We start from the raw sequence: 17,278 nt of genomic DNA on the forward strand, positions 1-17,278 counted from the left end.
ATATATAGAAGAATTGTACATGTTTAACATACATTAGATTGCTTGCTGTCTAGGGGAGGAGGTGGGGGAAGGGAGGGAAAAAAATTGGAACACAAGGTTTTGAAAAGATGAATGTTAAAAACTATCTTTGCATATATTTTGAAAAAAAAAACTATTCTTAAAAATAAAAAAATATATACATCAATATTCATTAGGGAAATTGGTCTGTAGTTTTCCTTTATCTGTTTTTTACTCTTTCTAGTTTAGTCACCAAAACCATACTTGTGTCATAAAAGGAATTTAGCAGGACTCCTTCTTTGCCTATTTTTCCAAATAGTTTATTTAGCACTAAAATTAATTGTTCTTTCAATGTCTGGTAGAATTCACTTATAAATTCATCTATTCCTGAAGTTTTTTTCCTTACAGAGCTTATTTATGGCTTGTTTAATTTTTTTTCTATGATTAGATTATTTCAGTATTCTATTTTTCTATTCTATTCGATCTGGGCAAATTATATTTATGCAAATATTTGTCCATTTCTCTTAGATAATCAGATTTATTGGCACATAATTGGCAAAATAGCTCCTAATAATTGTTTTAATTTTATCTTCTTTGGTGGTACATTCATCCTTTTCACTTTTAATAATGGCAATTTAGTTTTCTTTATTTTAATAAAATTAGTAATTAATGTCTATCTTCTTAGTTTTTTTTTTTCATAAAACAACAGCTAGTGTCTGAGGTTAGGTTGAAGTCGATTTTTCCTAACTCTAGGTTAGGATTCTAGGATAAATCCTTTGGAGCACCTTATATTTGTCATGCAAATTTTCTTTATTTGATACAGAAATCTGTTTCTCTGCAACTTTCACTCAATGCTCTATTTCATTTGAGCTGAGACAGTTTTTGACTTCAAGTCTATTGTCTCTTTCTATACCATGCTGCTACTCCTTTATGACTTATTTACAACTTCTTATCTATGATATACTATATTCTTCCTTCAGACCCCAAATAAAACATTATCTCCTCCCTAAAAATCTTTCAATTTCCAGTGAAATTTGTTCCAAAACCAGAAAAATTTTTTCCTTTCACATATTTTAATTAAATAGTATTTTGTTCTCTTAGGCAAACTAAGCCAGGCTAACATTTAAATAGCTCTTTAAAATTTACAAAGCATTTTACATATATTAACCTATTTGATCTAAATTGGTTGGTTTGTTTTGTTTTGTTTTTCAATCAATCTTAGTGCACCCTACTAGATCTTAAATTCCATGGCAGTAGGGATTTCTCTGTTTTCCCCTAGAATACATCATAATGCTTTCTGAATAAAAGGTAAAATAGATGGTGGTTATTTTTAAAGGAGGATGAATTGGAATCCTCTGGAAATTACTAAGATGAAAGGTAACTCGGATTCTTATTAGTAGAGAAAGTGGGGAATAATAGGAGAAAGACTGCAAAAGTAGTATAAATTGGATATGAGGAGGAGGATGCAAAAGAAGAAGCTTCATAAAGGGGATTGGTTGAAAAAATAGGAACGTTTAATCTAAAGGAAACAAGACTTAAGTAGGAAAAGCAGATTTCTGTATCAAGTAAAGAAAACCTTCATAACAAGTATGAAGCACCAAGTAGTATAGTGGAATGGACAGAATCAAGTTCAAATCCAGCCTCAGATATATAATAGGCAGTTAGAAAGACTGGACTAGAATTCAGGAGACAGAAAAGGCCAGATATAAAGATCTGACATTAATATGAATGGAAATGACAATAAAAGTGATGGCTGCTTATTGGGTCAATAAGAAAAGGTCTAGGGAGAGGTCTAGTTTAAAGAAAGAAAAGACCCAATTTCAATATTCAAAGTTAGGAAGACTGCAAAGACTAGCAAGGGATCTCAAGGAGCAGCTGGACAGGAAGGAGAAGCATGAGAGAACAGTACCCAGAAAATTCAAAGAAAAAAATAGTTATTCAATATCAAATGCACCAATAACATTACAAAGAACGAAATTGATAAATGCTTATTACTACATGGGATTATTCATGAGTCAGCTCTCTATGAGAATTACAGTTCAAATCCTGGTTCTGAAACTACCCATGAGATTTCAAGCAAATAATTTCTCTGTGACTCAATTTCCTACTCTATAAAGTGAAGGGTTGAACTAGATGACTTCTAAAGTCCCTCCAGCTCTAAATAAAATGAAATCTAAGAAAGGTAACACAATATTCACACCTCATCCTTTCTGGTTTTTATAAGGAGATGCGAGTCATCTGCTCCTGTACTCTTCTTCTCACCTGAATAGCAGACTCTGTTAGGTTATGCTAGAAATAAATCTTATTATTCTTAAAAAGAAATCAACTAGGTCATTGTTACACCCAATCACAGAAATCTGGGGAAAAAATTTACATGAAATACAGACACAGAGCAACAAAATTCTTTTCCCTACCATAAGAGAGAAAGCCAATCTGCCACAGCGTGGTACTACAATGCATAGTGCTGGTCCTAGAACCAAGAAGATCTGAGTTCAAACCCACCTTCAGCCACTTACTATCTTTGTGAACTTGTTTAACCTATTTGCCTCTAAAATGAAGATAATAATGGCTCCTGCTTCCTAAGGTAGTTGTAAAGATAAAAAAAATGACACAGTATTTGTAAAGTAATTTGCAAATCTTAAAGCACTGTGTAAATGCTAGCATTGTTTTATTAATGTTGTTGTCATTATTATTTTCTGGCCTATCTTCCTATGTTGACCTAGTAGAAATTGGCAAATATAATTCTATTTCTTCAGGAAAAAAAAGTTTATTTTGCAACTTCAAAAAAATCCTGAATATATTAAAAAAAAATACTATACAAGGCAGCAAGAGCTTAAAAAAAAAAGTGAGTGAGCAACAATTGAAGAATGTCTGAAAAACCTAGGATATATAAATAATGGAATTTGGCAATGCAGTAAAATGACAAGAAAGGAATACAGAGAAAAAGAAGCGGACTTAAAGAACGGTATGTACAATAACAAAATAACAAAGAAAATCAACTTTGAAGATCTTAAGAATTCTGATCAATGTAATGGTCAAACTACAATTCCAAAGAACTTCTTGTAGAAAGAATCAATGAATTCAAGATTCAAAATAAAGGAGAAACAGAGGAAAATTTGCAATAACCACATGGTAAAAAATAATAATTTTACATCTTATATACAAAAATATTTATAGCAGTTCTTTGTGAAGTGGCTAAGAACTAGAAACTGGGGGTGGGGGGTGGGAGGGAGAAGAGATGATCAGAAAATGGGAAATAGCTGAACAAACTGTGGAATATAAATGTAATGGAATATTATTATACCACCAAAAAAAAAAAAATGACAGCACAATTTCAGAGAAATCTGGGAAAATTTGTATGAACAGATGCAGAATAAAGAAGTGGACTTAAAGAACGGTATGTACAATAACAAAATAACAAAGAAAATCAACTTTGAAGATCTTAAGAATTCTGATCAATGTAATGGTCAAACTACAATTCCAAAGAACTTCTTGTAGAAAGAATCAATGAATTCAAGATTCAAAATAAAGCATCTATTTTCAGATACAGTCAACATAGTAATTTATTTTGCTTGTTTAAGCACATTTGTTAAAAGGTCCTTGTTTCCCCAAAGGGGAAGGTAGAAAAAGAGAAAGGATAGGGATAGGATAGAAAATGAACAGAAGGCAACAGAAGTAAAGTAAAGAGGAATAAAAACCATGCAGGACAACTCTCAAAGTTGTCTTTATTATATAATCAAAAAGAAAAGCAAACTATACTAATAGGAAGCCAGTATAAAATAAAGAATTTTTTTAAAAAAGAAATACCTTATTGTTCAATCAGCGCCACAAAACAGATGAAATAGACTCCAAACAATCAAAGCCATAGCTGATTTGAAAAAGATGGCAGTATTTTTCTCAATCAAAAAATTTTGGCAAAGAAAGCAACAAGGATAAAATCAAGAAACTACTGGGAAAGGGGGAAAGAGGGAGAGAAAGAAAGAGAGGGAATATAGTGTGGGGCAGTGATTCTACCTTTCAATGGCATCTGAAATTCCCAGTGAAGGCACTCCCTCCATCAATGAAATAAGTATTTGCTCTTTAACTAAGAATCATGGGTTGCCTTAGTCATGTGATCTGGCCAGGGTCACAGTCTTCCTGACTCTTAAGGATCAACTTTTTTACCCACTACACCATGAATACTTTAAAAAGATAAGATGACAATTTTGCCTAAACTGACTACATTGGGAAAACTCAAGTTATTCTACATGTGTAATTCTAGAGATTTTACTCACTGCCACTTGAGCTGAATCCATAAATCTTAGTCCAAAATAGTCACTTTCAATCAGGTCCAAATGGTACATGATCTGGTCAAAAAGCGCTTGTCCTTTGGCTTTTTTCTGAAATTGCAAAAACATAAATTAATGTAAGAGCGTGGATTAACAGAACCCCTAGACTGAACAAAAAGGTAGATACAAATTAGTTACCCACAATATTTTTTTAAAAGCCCTATTGGCAATGACATTCAGAAATATACTCACCAGCATCTGTGAATTGACTGGGATTTGATTCTTGAGAAGGCTTTCATAAAAGCTTGAAAAGGCTGATATAATTAAGTTTATAGAACTACTGCCCATCTAAACTGGTAGTGATAATTCTCTTTCCAGGAGTTCCCCAAACCATTTCAATCATGAGTTAAAAGACCAATTCATTTGAATTTTTTTAAATCAACCAAATCAATAAGTGCTGAGCTTCTGTCAAATGCCTAGAACTATGCAATGCATTATGGGGAATTCCAAATAGCAAAGTATCTGTGACCTTAAAGAACTTCTGACTAAGCAGAAAGTTTGGAGAATTACAAAATATGCTATTTAATTAACAATTATGTGCTATTTACTATAGATTTTAAAGATAGGTGTAAATAGGAAAAGTTTTACAAAGGAGTGAGATAAGGAGTAAGATAAGATTCAAATTGCTAGTAAAGAAAGGACAGGGAATTCCAGGTACAGAGAAGAATGAGGAAAGACAGGGAAATGTGAGTAAATGATCAAAATGTGCAGAGAATAGTAAAGAGATGACTAATGGTAGTACATGACTAAAAGTGACAGTCTCCAGGTTAAAAAGGAATTCAGAAGCTCTCCAGTATTTCTCCTATTACAAACCTAATGAGCAGTCATAATTCAAAGGCTATTGAGGAAACATCTATATATTTAGGCTACCTATTCCCATTTTAGGAGAACAGAGTAAGGGAGAAATCTAATTGTCAGTAAGTAAACTTTTTTTATCAGCCTTAAATCTACCTCTCTCCAACTTATACCCAACACTCATAATGCTCTCCCTTTGGGGTCAAATGGAGCAAGTTTTATTTATTCTATACAAGACATCCCCTTCAAATGCTTGATCACAGTTATTACATCCCTCCTACCCCAAATCTTCTCTTTTTTAAGCAATACATCCTTAGATTCCTCAACAAATCTTCATATGATCTCAAGATTTTTCAGCAACCTAATCATTCTCCTCTGAACATTCTCCAAACTTGTAAAAATCTTTCCCAAACATAATGAATATAGGATTTAAAATGTGGTCTGACAAGGGTAAACCACAAGACAATAGTATTATCATTTCCCTAGTGCAGGACAAAGATGGCAGTAGCTTTTGAGGCTGGCTCATCTTAAAGTTCTCCATCTTGAACTTAATTCACATTAGAGACATGGGAAAATAAGATTATATTGTATAGACATTGATACAAGATTAAAGCAGTTGATAATTGTAATAATAGAAAAGGGTTAGAAGGTTTTTTTAATAATTAAATTTTATTCTTCCAATTAAATGTTCCTTAAGTAAATTATGCTAGAAATCTATTTAGCCAATGATATCACTGGAAAGATTTGATAGAATGCTCAAAAAAAATTTTACACGTCTTGAAATAATGGTAGTCAAATGTGGGTTTTAAAATTGAACTTTTTTTTTTTAAATAAGAAAATGTGGAGACATGTTCTTCCTCCTCAAATTTTCCTAGAAACTGTCATATCTCTTTTTCATCCTCATCATCATCATAGCTAATCTTGAATTAGCTATCTATGTCCTTTATCTCCCTTTTTCTCTTTTCCTCCTCTAAAGTAAAATGTCAGCTCCTTGGGACTGTACCATAACTTATCTTTTTAATACCAATGTCTAGCAAATAGATGCTTAATATTTGTTGAATTGGCAGGGTTTTCAGCAGCATTGTTCATTGACACTCTCAATCTACTCAAGACATTAGTTTTCCTTCACAGCCATTTTCCCAGATTTCCTTAAAATAGGGGGAGGTAGGGGTGAGGGGAAACCAATTCATGAGTTTTTTAGAAGAGCAGCTGTTTAGGAAAGGCCAAGTTCATTTAGCACAATTCAGAAGCAAAATGCTAATCTCTTGGCATTAAAAAAAAAAAAATAGACAGTTATAACACTGGATTTTCACAACTCATCTAACAACAACTGACATTTATATAGCACTTTATGAATTATCAAGCAATTCACATCTAATTTGATTCTCACAAAAACCCTGTGATATGATACCATTACAATTACCACCATTTTAAAAATATTGTTACCCGAATGTGAACTATCTGCATTTTTGTTTTTCTTCCCGGGTTATTTATACCTTCTGAATCCAATTCTCCCTATGCAACAAGAGAACTGTTCGGTTCTGCAAACATATATTGTATCTAGGATATACTGCAACATATACAACATATAAAGGACTGCTTGCCATCTAGGGGAGGGGGTGGAGGGAGGAAGGGAAAAAAAAATTGGAACAGAAACGAGTGTCAATATAAAGTAATTATTAAATAAAAATTAAAAAAAAAAAATATTGTTACCAAGATTCAAAGCCAGTAAATCATTTGTTTTAAGATTTAAAAACTAGTAATGTAAACCCAAAAATGAAATCCAGGACTTTATGACTACAAATTGTGTTCTTTTCATTATAATACAGCTGCTCAGGAAGCTTGGCAATTAAAAGTACTGATGTGTATATATCTTATGAGGTTTAATATCTACTTGCAAGGGTAGCTAAATGGTGCAATGGATAAAACACTGGCCCTGGAATGAAGAGGATCAGAGTTCAAATCCAGCCTCAAACACTTAGTAGCTGTGTGACCCTGGGAAAGTCACTTAAACCCAATTCCTTCCCCCCATCTACTTGAATTTGCTCATAAAAATTAATTTTAAAATAATGCACTTCATGTTAAATTTTGCTTTTTTATCATTCAAATCAAATCCAAATATTTTTGCATATCTTCAAATTATAAATGTAAAACAAAATATACAGCAAATGAATTTGAAAGTTGAGTCTTAATCAAATTCCCTGGCCTTGAAATCTTGTTTAAAAATTATATTGATATTAAATTAAAAAGGTTTTATACAAACAAAAATCAATGCAGCCAAGATTATAAAGGAAGCAGAAAGCTGGGAAAAAATTTTTACATCCAAGGGTTCTGAAAAAGGTCTCATTTCCATTCTCCAAATGATAAATGGTCAAAGGATATGAATACATAATTTTCAGACAAAGAAATTAAAGAAATTTCTAGTCATGTGAAAAAATATTGATTAGAGAAATGCAAATTAAGACAACTCTGAGATACCACTACATACCTCTCATTAGTTAAGATGACAGGCAAAGATAATGAGGAATGTTGGAGTGGTTGTGAGAAAACTGGGACTCCAATATATTGTTGGTGAAATTGTGAATGGATCCAACCATTCTAGAGAGCAATTTGGAATTATGCTCAAAAAGTTATCAAACTGTGCATACCCTTTGATAGAGCATTGTTTCTACTGGGCTTATATCTCAAAGAGATCTTAAAGGAGAGAAAGGGACGCACATGTGCAAAAATGTTTGTGGCAGCCCTTTTTGTAGAGACAAGAAACTGGAAATTGAGTGGATAACCATCAACTGGAGAAAGTTATGGTATATGAATGTTATAGAGTATTATTGTTCTATAAGAATTGATCAGTAGGATGATTACAGAGAGGCCTGGAGAGACTTACATGAACTGATGCTAAGCAAAATATGGCAACAGCAAGATTATACAATGATAAATTCTGATGGAATTTCAACAATGAGATGATTCAGACCAATTCCAATGATCTTGTGATGAAGAGACCCATCTACATCCAGAGAGAGGACTGTGGGAAATGAGTGTCATTCTCAACTAGGCATTTTCACTTTTTTTTGTTGCTGTTTGCTTGCGTTTTATTTTCTTTCTCTTTTTTCCAGTTTGATTTGATTTTTCTTGAGCAGCAAGATAATTGTTTAAATATGTATGGATATATTGGATTTAACTATATTCCTACCATGTTTAACATATATTAGGCTACTTGCCAGTGGGGAGGGGGTGGAAGAAGGGGGGGAAACTGAAAGGCAAGGTTTTGAAAGAGTTAATATGCAAGAATTATCCATGCATATCTTTTCAAGTCTTGGAACATCACATTTTCTAAGATTAATCTATTTTGGAACACTGGTTTAATGTTCTCAAACTGTTTTCTCTCTCTCTGCTTTTCATGAAATGTCAACAATGTATTTCAAAGAAGCACCACAGTAAAAACATGAAGAAAAAAGACTATTTTCACTTATTTTGGGTACAATATCTCTACAGGACAAAATGATGGAACAAACTGCACCTTAACAAAAGTAGTAGACTCAGAATGCAGAGCAAGACATATATTTTTGAACTTGACAAAAGTGTGGATTTGTTTTGTTTGAACATTTGTTATAAGGACCCTCTTTTCACCTTTTCACTTAGGGGAGCTAGCAATACTGTTTCCATGAATAAAGAAAGAAATAAGATTGTAGAAGCATATTTAATAATGGGGAATAGAAGACAATTCAAAAGGAAACTGCCAAAAATATCACTTTTAAAGTAACAGGATGATTTCCATACATTTCAAAAAACAAGTTGTATATAATAGAAATTTTTATTTTATCATAAAATATTTTTCATATTTTTCTCTTGTACTTTGTATACAAAAATGTTCTTTTTTTGGTGTTAATTAAAAAAACACTTTGATTTTAAAAGATTAGGATGTGATAAATTGTCATATTCCACATATGAAGAAATGCAATTTTGTTGGGTAATATAATGAAAAGAACATTCATAGCTCTTTCATCAACAGCTACAAACTTGAGACAAGTAATTCAACTTCTCTGAATCTGTTTTATTTTTTTTTGGTTTTTTTTTTTTAAATAACTTTTTATTGACAGTACCCATGCCAGGGTAATTTTTTACAACATTATCCCTTGCACTCACTTCTGTTCCGATTTCCCCCCTCCCTCTTTCCACCCTCCCTCCCTCCAACCCCTCCCCCAGATGGCAAACAGTCCTATACATGTTAAATATGTCATGGTAAATATGTGCAGAACCAAACAGTTCTCTTGTTGCACAAATGCAAACAAAAATTCAAACAGCTTACATTCATTTCCTAGTGTTCTTTCTTTGGGTGTAGCTGCTTCTGTCATCACTGATCAATTGAAACTGAGTTAGATCTTCTCTTTGTCAAAGAAATCCACTTCTATCAGAATACATCCTAATACAGTATTGTTGTTGAAGTATATATAACGATCTCCTGTCTGCTCATTTCACTTAGCATCAGTTCATGTAAGTCTCGCCAACCCTCTCTGTATTCATCCTGCTGGTCATTTCTTACAGAACAATAATATTCCATAACATTCATATACCACAATTTACCCAACCATTCTCCAATTGATGGGCATCCATTCATTTTCCTGTTTCTAGCCACTACAAACAGGGCTGCAACAAACATTTTGGCACATACATCCCTTTCCCTTCTTATACCCCAAAGTATTTCTTTGGGGTATAAGCCCAGTAGTAGCATTGTTGGATTAAAGGGTATGCACAGTTTGATAACTTTTTGGGCATAATTCCAAATTGCTCTCCAGAATGGTTGGATTCGTTTACAACTCCACCAAGAATGCATCAGTGTCCCAGTTTTCCCACATCCCTTCCAACACTGAATCTGTTTTAACACAATAGTGAACTTTATCAGATCTCCCCAATGTGACAGAGGGCTTCCTATATAGTCCCCTGCTCATATCTTTTGTAAAATGAGGATGTGATACAATATATTACATTATTTCTAAAGGTCCTTGCTGTTTATATACTCTAGAATTCTATGATTCAATCAATAAGCATTTATTGCTTGCTATGTGCCAAAAACTGTTCTAGGCAAAAATTTGAGGGCAGTTATTGCCCTCAAAGAGCTTATATTCTAGAGTGCAACAATATAAATAGTCAAAATAAATATAAGGTACAAAGAGAGGGGCACTTACAGTTGGGAGAATCTGTTTATACACTAATGTCATTAAATTCTGAAGGAAACAAGGGATTCTAATATGGAAGGTGAGATAGAAGCAAATTCCTGTTCAAGAGGTCAGCAAATGTAAAAGCATCAAAACAAGAGAGGAAGAGTGAGAAGAACAGCAAGGACAATTAGGGTGGACCAGAGAAGCTAGACTGCTACTAGTCTTGTGGGTATTCTTGCCAAAGTAGTTCTCTTGTACTAAGGATGGTAAATTATAGCTGCAGAAATAAAGTGTACTTTTCAAACAACCAATATGTTGATTTCTTTTACTTGACTGCAAAAGTGTTAGTAGGAAGGGGGTTTTACAAAGGGACTGAAGGAATATAATATAGAAAAAAGAAACATTCTAAGTAAAAGCACCTGATACAGTGTAACCACATGTCAAAATATTTACAATCTTTTGCCCTATTAGAAGCCCACCTCTTTACTATCACTGTTTGTATCTGAGGCTATCTCCAGTCATTCTGATCTATATCTCGCCACTTTATCTAGCTAGCTCTAGATAAAATGAGGCTGGTAATCTTGTATAGCCCTCCCTCATTTAAATCCAATTCATAGTATGTCAAGGTATCTCCTTCCTGATATGATGGTCCTCTCTGAAAATAAAGGATAAACAATTGATTCAAAGTTCAGTTTCCTTCTAGTTATTTTACTTCCTTTGCTATAATTTTATTCTTTTAATTCACTTATTTCACTCTGTACCAGTTCAGACAAATCTTCCTGTATTCTCTGAATTAATCATATTCATAAATTTTTCTGGTATTCCCCAAATGATGAGCATCTACTTTTTGTTTCCAGCTCTCTATTACCATTAAAATAAAGCTGTCAATAGATATTAGACCAGTCTTTGGAAGCCTTAACATTTATGTTCCATAGCAGAATCACTGAACCAAAGGATACGAACCACTTCAGTCATTCTTTTACAATTTCAAAGTGAAATCCAGAACAGTTGGATTAATTCATAGTACCACCAATGGCACATTAGTGGGGCCCTCTTCCCTGGAGTCTACCCTTTGTTGTCATCTTTGCCATTTTACAAAGTGTGAAATCTAAAGTCAAAGGTGATTTAATATGCATAATCCCTTACTATTAGATATATACGGAGCAAGTTTTTTAGGGTTATTTAGTGGTGGCTGTTCTTTTGAAAATCATTCCTCCTCTTTGATCATTTACTTATTAAGGTCTTCTTGGTCTCTAAATCTCTCTTTTCAGAGATACCTTAGACTAGAAATTGTATGTTCATCCTCCCTCTTCTCCCATTCCATAAAGCTTTGTAGGATTTATCTCGATCCCAAGTTATGCTCCAGAGCACTTTTTTTCCCCTTGAAAACATAAGACATTCTATAAAATGAAGCAAAACTAAAAAATGCATCAGAAAAGATGTTAAGAAACAGGCAGAACAGCTAAATTAACCTTAAGTTAATGCTAATCCTATTCCAATTTCAAAGGATGATCAAGTGTACTTATTGTGCTGAAATTATTGATAATAAATGAGCCAAACAGCTACATATCAAAATATGCTGATCTGGTAACATAATGAAGGATTTAAATATCTATAAACATTTAGAAATTAATGCTTCAAATATTACTGATATGGCCTTGGTAAATACTCTTCATTAACAATTATCTTTTGTAATAGTATACATTAATAAGATATTCTAAAGAAGGCTGTGGAGTGAGACATTTTTATAAAAGTAAAATCTGATAAAAAGTGACAATCAAAGGCAGTCTTTACAGAAAAGGATATAAAATGGCAACATACAATTTAGAGACATGTATACTAGCATTTCTCAAAATGTCCAGGAATGCCCCAAGACGCTTTTGGGTGGCCCACAAGGTCAAAACTATTTTCATAATAATAGTAAGATATTTTAAAAGTTTGAGAGCTACTGATAAGAACAATAGAGAGAAGAGGTATCATGGTTTATTTTTATCTTAATAAGTATCAAATAGCAGGTATTTTCTTCATTGCTTTCTGGCTCCTATAAAAATCCTTTAGAAGAATCAGAACATATCTATATGCGATACTCTAGGGACAGTTCTAATATTTAGTTGTTTTCACCCTATATAAATGGCCAAATCATTATCATTGACATCTATTTACAGAAACCTAAGTGTTATATATTTCTTTCCTTAAAAAATTAATAGATATAACAAAGATTTATAAACAAGAAAAATTCCCCAAAAGGCTAAGTATGTAGTAGGGTACTTTGGACTATGTCAGGTAGCTATAATAATATTTCTCAGATGATTCAACTCTAGTTTTTCATTCAAATTATTAATATTATATTCTTTGTCATGGCCCACAAATTCCACTTTTAAAGAAATGGTATTAAACAGTATCACTGAAAACAAATGACAAAAATAACTGACCATAATTAAAGAATTTTCTATTTCCGAACTTATATTTTTCAATAAAAATTGCACATAGTGAAATAAATCTAAATATTAGTATTAATACTATTAGTATTAGTAATTAATATTAATTAATACTAATATTTAGATTTATTTCACTATGTGCAATTTTTGACAATCTATGACTGAGGTTACAGTTTTAAATAACAATCTTTGCATTGTTTTACTCAGCTATGCAAATAAAGTTCAAATACAAACTACATATGATTTGGCTAGCAATTCCATACAAAAAATAAAACATCTTATATGAATGAAAAATGATTATCAATTAGCTATACAAGATTGATCATTCTAAGAATAGAGCCAGATATCTGAAATGAAACCACCTAAGCCCTCAAAGCATTCTGCCAGGGAGGAAGGAAAGGAATTCATCAAGGGGAAAGACTTAAAGACTATCACATCAAAAAACCATCACTAGATCATATGCCAGTAACACATTATAGTTACTAATTCTACGGATAAGTGCAATCAGTCAACAAATATTTATTCAATGCTTAAATGTACAAAGCACAAGGCTGAGAGAACAAAAAGATGATGACACAACAATTATTTTCCTTCAAAAAGTTCCGGTTTAGGAACTTAAGAGGCCACCTTGATACTAAACAGATAAGTAAAATAACAGTATAATTTGAAAAAACAACAACAACACTAAGGATAGCAAGATTATTTCCTTAAAGGGAAAATAAGGAATGTTTTTGGAAGAGACAGCACTCCAACAGAGCTTTGAAAACTGAGTAAAAATCAGGATAGGCAAGCTGGAGCACAGAATTCAGGCTCCTGAATGAAGATGCAGAAGAGGGTATAAAGAGAATGGCTAGAAGACAAGACAAAGATTTTAATGGCTTAAATGCTATACGAAAGAATACATACTGGATGACCTTATTTTTAGAGACTATGTCATTTCACAAAGCATTAGAGCTAGTTACATAATTTTTTAAAACCTGGCACTTATAAAATTAAAAAATGCTAAAATTATTCTCCTGAGATTAGCTTTCTAAAACACCCCTTTTTGTCCCTTTGTAGTACCACAAGAAGGACATGTGAGATCGGACAATTTCCAAGAAAACCACTGGATGTAATTCACAACCTAGGGCTATATAGCCAAAAAGCATATATCATAAAGAGCAGGGTACTAGCTTATTTTGCTATGCTTAAATACACTTTTAAAAAACATTTTAGTTAACATTTTCTTCATCCTCTCAGAAAAGTGAGATTAATAAACAATTTCTCAAAATAGCCCTATGAGGTAGGGCTCCATTTTATAATGAAGGTAACTGAACTTCAGAAAGATTAAATAAATTTCCCAGGATAACATTGTGAGCAAATGTTTGAGATGACATATAAACCCAGGTATCTCAACTCTTAAGTAGAACATGTTGCTTCTCACTAAATTCCTTTCCAAAGATAGAAGAAAACCTAAATTCATTTAAAAATTGCTGAAATTAAAATAAAACAAAACTTTTCTCTCACTCTGGGATGACATGACTCACTCACCCAATTTCCTAACCCCAGTAGCTAGTCCAGGTATTTCCCCACAGGGAAACTATATTCTACTCCTTAGAATAATAGCTGCTACATCCCCAACACTGTCAGCCAAAATAGCATCTCTACATCTTAATCATGAAATATCTATTAAAGAGGATGAAAACAATAATAATCAGAATCTAACAGTCCAAATAACGAACTGGGTCACACTCTCCCACTAAAAATCACCATATCCATACTAGGGCCAGAGCAATTCAAGACTTTGGAAAATGCAAGAGACTTGATCTATATAAGGAACAATCTATATATGCCTCACGTGCTGAACTGATCCTTTCCTCATTTGGGCCTCACCTCTTCCCTACTGGGCAAAACCACATTCCAAAGGGTGCTAGCAACAAAGCATGCTGAGTTCTTTAAGTGAAAGCAGCCACCCCAAACCTGACATCTGCAGATATTTTGTTTTTTTACATTGGCAAAACTGGTGCCATGTTACCTGTCTTAGCAAAAGAACTCCCCCAAGTCTGGAATCCAGAGATATTCAGGTCTGCTCACTAGGTTCTGAAAAGTTTCCTCTCTTAAGACATACATAAATGGCAACAAGGGGCAAAGCATCTTCCCTTACAGTCAATTCTTCAGATAGCAAAAGATTCATCTTTCTTCCAATAAGCTCTTTATTACAGCAGAGCTTTCTTCCAATCAGATCAACTCCCAAAAGTAGCTGCCATGTTTGGCTTGTTCTACACAGATGATCTTGAGTCAAAACAGGTGCTCTTCACTTGCTTTGCTTCTTCCTTCTGTCTTTGATTCTTGAATGGTTTTCTGCTTCAAAGCCCCAGTCTCCTGGGTAACACTTAGAAGGAGAAACCAAAATTAAATTTCTGTCAGGCCCAACACTAAGAAGGAATATATAATTGCCCAATTAATTTCCAGTTGTCAGGATCAACATAACCATCACATGCTGGAAAAAAAGACACTTGAGTCACCTTTCCCTTCGGTAAGTCCTTTTTCTCTGACAGGATATTTTCTCTTGGGTCCTTTCAGGACTTCACTCTGAGAAACTGTTTTTCCCATGGTTTCTCACACAAGTAATATCCCAAAAAGAAAGAAGCACCATAAACATATCTCCATTGATCTTCATAGCAACATTGTGAGACAGGTAAAACAAACTGTGTCCTTATTTTGCTGATGAGAGGAAATCTGACACACTTGAAACTAAGACCCAGGTTTTCTAACTCCAAAGTCAATCAAGGATCTTTCCTTTAAGCTGACAAATCAAAAAGTGATTAAGTGCATTATAAAAGAATCATTATTACAATACCTTAAAACTATGACTGGATAATATTTCACAAACTTATGGGCTGAAAACTATTTTGGAGCCTAAAACATACTAACATATTGCAGAATACTACTTGGGGGATAGAGAGAGCTCTAATGTAACACAAGTGAAAGGGTAGGCTTAGAAAATTCTGGAAGTATAAAATTAATTATATTTTTGTGCCAAAAATTTATACCTAACAACTTTGAAACATATATTTAACATTTTAGAGAATACCTCACAAACATGTAAATTCTCTCATATATCTATTTACAACATGTAAAACATACCAGAATTTATATTAAATTTCTGAGGTATATACATTATAAAGAACTATACAACCACACAACTTTTATTAATTCATATGAAAATAGAATTCTAGAGAAGGTTCTCAGATTCTATCAAAATAATTTTAATTATTAAAATACTACTGTTGCTTCAACCTTAACTTTTTATCATTAAAAGTCTACAAAACATTGATCAATGCAGTAATTACTTGTGATTTCACTAGACTAATAGTGAAGCAAGCACAAGTGAGCTCACAATCTTAGAGAAATGGTAGAATGCAGATTTAGAATAATGTATGCATTTTCAGACATAACCCATGTGTTGATCTTGGAGGATTCTAGTTAATAAGGGTTAAGGGGACACATTAAGAAATAATTGTCTTCTAAAAAAATTGCCTTATACTTCCCCTTGCCCGAGGTGAGGAGAAAAAAATCCTATAAATTAATCTGATCAGAATCAGAAAATTATAAGCAATACTCTGGTGTGTCACAAAACATTTAAACTTATGTTGTAACTTGTCCCCTCTCATATCAATCAACGGATAGTTAACAGTTCAAAAGTCAGAAGACTTTTGATGTCTTTTGAGTTTTAATATCTCATCAAACCAAGTGAAGAAAAAAATTATCAAAGACAATTATAGACACTAGCTTAAAAGAACACTTCCCAACTTCATTTTCACATTTGCTGAGTCACTTCAATTGTGCCCTACTCTTTGTGACCCCATTTGGAGTTTTCTTGGCAGACAAGAAAGTGGTTTGCCATTTCTTTCTCCAGCTCATTTTAGAGATAAGGAACTGAAGCAAAATAGGGTTAAAGTGACTTGCCTGGGATCATACAACACAGCAAACAAGTGTTTAAAGTCATATGTGAATTCATGAAGATGAGTCTTTCTGATTCAGAGTCCAGCACTCTAGCCACTGTACTACAAAGCTGCCTTCTTCTTTTCACACAGAAAAGTCAAAGTAATCTTCAGCTTTCTCAAAACATAGCTATCACTTTCTCAAATTTGTTTTTTCTCACTCTTATTTTTTTTTAAAAGTTCTTCTATGAATTCTTTTTGGTCAGGTGACCATTTGAAATAAATCTTTGGAGAAAAGTTATCAAACTGTGCATGCCCTTTGATCCAGCAGTGTTACTTCTGGGCTTATATCCCAAAGAAATACTAAAGAAGGGAAAGGGACCTTTATGTGCCAAAATGTTTGTGGCAGCCCTGTTTGTAGTGGCTAGAAACTGGAAATTGAATGGATGCCCATCAATTGGAGAATGGCTGGCTAACCTGTGGTATATGAATGTTATGGAATATTATTGTTCTGTAAGAAATGACCAGCAGGATGAATACAGAGGGGCTTGGAGAGACTTACATGAACTGATGCTAAGTGAAATAAGCAGAACCAGGAGATTATTATACACTTCGACAATGATATTGTATGAGGATGTATT

At 33.2% G+C, this 17,278-nt stretch overlaps 1 protein-coding gene across 2 annotated transcripts in view; it reads right to left on the minus strand.

Annotated features, from left to right (window-relative positions):
* The window catches only part of EPB41L5 (erythrocyte membrane protein band 4.1 like 5), a 142,785-nt gene that overhangs the window by 94,441 nt on the left and 31,066 nt on the right, over positions 1-17,278 (minus strand). For both annotated transcript variants that reach the window (XM_051985731.1, XM_051985732.1), the window contains exon 3: positions 4,272-4,376. In XM_051985731.1, the coding sequence (XP_051841691.1) occupies positions 4,272-4,376 (105 nt within the window). The remainder of the gene's footprint in view (positions 1-4,271; positions 4,377-17,278) is intronic.

The sequence above is a fragment of the Antechinus flavipes genome, chromosome 3 (assembly GCF_016432865.1).
Source record: "Antechinus flavipes isolate AdamAnt ecotype Samford, QLD, Australia chromosome 3, AdamAnt_v2, whole genome shotgun sequence".
NCBI classification, from domain to species: Eukaryota; Metazoa; Chordata; class Mammalia; order Dasyuromorphia; family Dasyuridae; genus Antechinus; species Antechinus flavipes.